The sequence below is a fragment of the Physella acuta genome, unplaced genomic scaffold (genome assembly GCF_028476545.2).
Source record: "Physella acuta isolate Inbredline_101_S28 unplaced genomic scaffold, ASM2847654v3 ptg000462l, whole genome shotgun sequence".
Taxonomy (NCBI): domain Eukaryota; kingdom Metazoa; phylum Mollusca; class Gastropoda; family Physidae; genus Physella; species Physella acuta.
Window position 1 is genome coordinate 284,499 of NW_026731981.1, and position 5,428 is coordinate 289,926.

The 5,428-nt window shown below is 37.0% G+C and overlaps 1 protein-coding gene across 1 annotated transcript; it reads left to right on the forward strand.

Moving 5' to 3' along the window:
- The first annotated feature begins 503 nt into the window (after positions 1–503).
- Positions 504–5,225, forward strand: LOC131943578 (perivitellin-2 67 kDa subunit-like). Its single transcript, XM_059303788.1, has 3 exons — positions 504–549; positions 2,859–3,110; positions 3,628–5,225. The coding sequence occupies exons 2-3, from the start codon at positions 2,868–2,870 to the stop codon at positions 5,113–5,115; spliced, it is 1,731 nt and encodes a 576-aa protein (XP_059159771.1). The 5' UTR covers positions 504–549; positions 2,859–2,867; the 3' UTR covers positions 5,116–5,225.
- Positions 5,226–5,428: the final 203 nt, after the last annotated feature.

The window sequence follows — 5,428 nt, forward strand, 5'->3', positions numbered from 1 at the left end:
TAATAACGTTAAGTACATTAAATTTTATAGATTTTATTAGAACGGTAATATGAGAAAAAGTTTAGGACATTAAGCTCACGTGGCAATTAGTGATTATTTTAAATTCGTTTCTAATTTTAGCGCTTACGATACTTGGTAGAATACAGTTGAACATTCATGTGAACATGTTCAACGTTTCCGGACAAATGCAAAAGCTAAGTTATTCATACGGGTCGCCTTAATACGCTTCATGCGATACCATTTTAAAATGTAAAATGTCTGCTGGTATGCATAAAATAGAATGTTTTATCAAACTAATGTATCTCAACACCCCGATCTGTTGCGAAATTCTAAAACGGTTGAGTCGAGTTAGACAAAAGTATAATAGAATTGGCTTTAATCTCTGAAACATGTCTCTAAAATTTCATTGCGGCGGAACGTCTATTCGTATTATTTTAAGATAAAATTAACATAATTAACAGCATTGAATCATATATAAAGACCTGTATTTTTCTATAGTCTGAATATCGGCAGAAATCACTTCCCTTGTGGTGACAAGATTTCAACTGGGTAGGCCTACGTTGCGTACAGCACATTCATTATATTTTAACCTTACGTTCTTCATATGTTATGTTTTCAGACGAATTTGAGATGTTTTAATGTTTTCAGTTGTTACTTAATTTTTTCTATAGTCTGAATATCGGCAGACATCATTTCCCTTGTGTTGACAAGATTTCAACTTGTTACGTTGCGTATAGTATATTCTTTATATTTTAACCTTACGTTCTTCATATGTTATGTTTTCAGAGGAATTTCAGATGTGTTAATGTTTTCAGTTGTTACTAATTATGATCATTTTTAGAGGACTAATGGTTAGTAGATTCTAAGTGTCTAAGTGTTTATTACTTTGTGTTGAGAACTCTAGTTATATTTGTATTAACCTATATGTTAGTTAAGCTTCATTTAAAATATCACAAAATAAATGCAAATTACGACGTCGTTAAAACTTACATTATTTACAAGACATTTTTGTTGTTTAATTAACTTCAATTTTTGCAGGCATTGGCAGTATCATTATTTGCAGAGTGCGGTCCGAACCTTGTGACAACATTCAGTGTGGGTGTAGGGGGAGGAGTGGGGGAGGACACCAAGGCAATAAAAATAATTTTGCCAAAAAAGCTTTAACAAACATATTTGATAACAGATTAGGATTCGTTATTCGGGTTTGAAATTCCGTTTTAATTTTTCTCTCTTATCCCCTGGTAGTCTTAAGTCTACATTTTCTTCATTGCCATCTGGTCTCTAAAGATATGCATTTGTATATAATTTATTATCAAATAAGGGGTCGGCGTGGTCGAATCGGTAAAGCTCATGGTTGCTAAACCGAAAAGTCTCGAGCTCAAACCCTCGGGCAGATGAGGCTCGTTAGCTGGGGACAGCCACTCTTCTAGGAGAGACAACTCCAAAATCAAACAACTGCTGCCTTGTAGTTTGTTCTTGGTTGGACAAAGGCTATGGAAGCAAATCTAAAAAGAAAAGCAGGCTGAAATCGGAGTCAAAGGCCTCAATGGCGCATAACCAGTTGACACGTAACGCTTAATTGTGTTGGAGGCGTGGTCGAGTCGACAAAAAGCTCATGGTTGATAAATTCGAACAAAGTCTCGAGTTCAAACCCACTGGCAGATAAATCTCGGTCCCCTTCAACACTAATAATTAAGAACGAAGAAGAAGAAGAAGAATTATCAAATATGTAATCAGTATTTATATATGCTAAATTTGAACGCGTGGTCTAGCCTAAACCGAAAGACTCTTGTTCGAATCCATTTACAAGTCAGTAGAACGTCCTTGAGTGCACCCAGCTCTGATAGGTACTTAACTCATTTTATGAAAGTTAAGTCGACCTGGCAAAGTGCACACCATAACTTCCTTCACATGTCGAAGCCAAGAAACATATTAACTTAATAGGATTCCTTCCTTTACTTATATACAGTGGCGTAGCGAGGTCGGGTGTCACCCGGTGCGGCACTTAATGGTGTCACCCCCCACATCCCCAAGAGGCGTTGCGACCCTTTCCCGGGAACAAACTTTCAAGTTTTCTCGATTTGCACCCCCCCCCCCCTCAAACTTTCGATTTGCACCCCCCTCTAGTTTTTCTCTATATATTTTGCTATTTTTTGCCTTGGTGTCACCCCCTAAATGGTGTCACCCGGTGCGGTCCGCACCCCCCGCCCCCCCCCCCTCGCTACGCCCCTGCTTATATATATATATATATATATATATATATATATATATATATATATATATATATATATATATATATATATATATATATATATATATATATATATATAACCTACATACAATACTTGTATTGTTCGTACCCTTGTGAAAACATTCTGAGTGGTATGGGTAACACCAAGATACTAAACATCCCTTTTATTATTTAAAAAAAAAATAGTTGTGGACACATTTGATTATATGTTAAAACACGAATATAATTTTGTAAAGATTATTCTAGGTATGCCCAACATAAGGTTTGAATGCTTCATTCTCACATGATTTCCGATCGAAATAAAATTCATCTTTGGAGGCCTTTAAAAAAATAAGCACATACAAATATAGCTCTTCTATTAAAAGTTTAGGTGATTGAACAATATTTAAAGGAGTATTTTAGATTAGGAAATCATGACACGAAAGGTGAACATGTAACAATCGCTCACACAAAAACAATATTTGTTCATCTTTGAAACCCTACTTATTCTAAACATCAGAATATTCAAGAGATTTTGCTCTAAAGAAAAATACAACAATGTACATTAAAATGGAAAAAGTGTTTCTTTGTAGCTTTTTCTTCTACTTCTCCTATTTATGTTTTACAGCTTACAGCGATGTTTAAGCACTTCCTGATATTGTTTGCCGTAGTTTTGTCGCTAGAAGCGGCTAGACCATGCTCCAACTTACTTCCTGGACTGTCAAAAATAACCAAGGGTGCTGACATCACGAGACTTGACCTTTTGCCCATCGACTTTTCTGGTAACGACGGGATCAAGAATCCTATCTTTCAACTGACATGCGACCAAGGCAAAACATGGAGGAGTCCTAAAGGCAAAACGTACGACATGCCTGATCAAGTAAGCCATGCAAAAAAATAATATTATGTCCAAAACTCACTATTTACTTGCAGAACTTAAAAATGAATTATGTTTTTTTAACGGGATTTTTATTTTTTTATTTCTGCAAGTACATTATAAAATTGTACATTTTTAAAAAATATTTAATTATCAACAAACTCATTTTATTTGTGTTGACTATACAGAAAATTAATTTTTAAAATTTTGGAAAGCATGCTAAACTAAATGCGTTTTACAGAATACTAGCATAAGCCCTCTGACTAAACTCCAAATTTTCAAAATAGCAAAAACATTACTTTGTCACTTGAAGCCGAGATAAATGTAAAAAAAAAGATACGATTTCGTCACTGACGCTTTGGTCACTTTCGAAAAAATACAAAAACGGTATATATTATTTTATTATAATTAAAAAGCTGGCTATGAAATTGTCTTTTATATACAGCGGTAATGGTCATAAGACCCAAATTATTAATGTTAAAATGGAAATGATTTATTTTTGTATGTATTATCTGAGCAGATTTGGCAAATCGATTCTGTCCCTGGAGGATATTTGTCATCTGAAGTCAGCACCTACACGTCATACAATGAAGTCAGAGATTCCATGGGTGCTAATGCTGGACTAGAGGTAAACGCGAAAAAATACGCTTTCTCGGCAAGTTTTTCCTACAAGAAGATGCAAACTTCTATCACTAACAGCTCCAGATACTTATCTGACGTTACGTCATTTGCCGGGCAAACACGTGTAAACGTCAACCCACCACAAAACTTGGCGCTAGACAACTATGCTAAAACCTACATTGACACGACGCTGACTGGGACCTATGACAGTAATCCTAACGTTTATAACAAATTTATTGAGACTTACGGCACGCATTACTTTTCAACTGCTAGCTTTGGTGGTTACGTCCGTATGTTGTTTGAGATAACGAAAGAATATTTTTCAACCAAATCTGAAGTCGATATCGAGGCCAACGCCAAAGCGTCCTACATGCAAATGGTGTCTGTGAGTGGTGGGGGCTCAAGCTCCAATGTAAAAATTGACGAAACGTTTAAATCGAACTCAAAACAAACAATTAAATACTATGGTGGCGACACGAATCTCCTCAACAAAGCGGATGGTTTCTCACAATGGCAGCCGACTGTAGAAAATGACCCATGGCTTTATTCTAGTGTGTTGAAGCCCATCAGTGACCTGATTACAGACACAACAAAGAAGGCATCCATGGAAAAAGCCGTCAAAAATTATATGATAAGGAGCTACCTTGGCGAACTGGAATCCATCATTAACGGAGCTAGAGCCAAACTTGATAATACAATAACCACCGCATTCTTGAGCCGACTCCAAGATCTTAAGAACAGCAAGGAAGTCAGTGAAAGTGCCGTTGATGCTTTATCTAGAGATGTTGAAGAATATGTCAATATTCCTCCTTGGTTTTTAACCAACACCAAGCTCTGTATGCATTGGTGGGGAACGAATGACGCGACTCAGTGTTACGGGGGTGGCTATACTCCTGAATACCTGTGTGCTAAAGTCAACCAAATGACCGAACTCTACCACGACTGGACAGATTGGAGGATTGGTGGCTGTAAGATGAGATGGGCGATCTTTTCATCTGTGAACAATGCGCCGGAATGGATGAATCAAGTACAGATGTGCTACCAGTGGTACGCAGATGGCGACGCTAATCAGTGTGGAGGTGATGCGGGTAAAACTTATTGCGCTCCGATCAACCAATATACTACCGAATATTTTGATGACACAGGAAATCGCAATGGTGGATGTCAAATGCGATGGATGATAAAAGTCCCTAACAACGCCCCACTCTGGGCAAAAGGTGTCCACATGTGCTACAACTGGGCAGCAGAAGGGTTCGCTGGTCAATGTGGAGGCGCGCCTTTAAACCAGTGCGTCATTGCAAACACGTGGACCCAGTATTATCGTGACCATACAGACGACACTTGGGGCGGCTGCACGATGAGCTGGGGCTTAAAGACTTCCGTCTAACTTCAATTTAACATCAAACAAAAATATCGAATTAACACAGACGGAATGTTTCTTCAAGTTATGTAATCCTAACGAAAGAAGTTTAACCTTTAGGAAAAAATAAACTGGAATAATAGAAATGTACGAGTATTGTTTCATTTTCGAATACTAATACTAATGTATGGATTTTCTTCCTCCATTCACTTATCATAAAATAATATTTTTACACAAAAAAGATAGTTGGTATAAATTAATGGGACATAAAAACAGAAAGAAAAAGTGCACGAACCACTATACAAGCTATATCCTAACCATTAGTCGAATACGCCCAAAT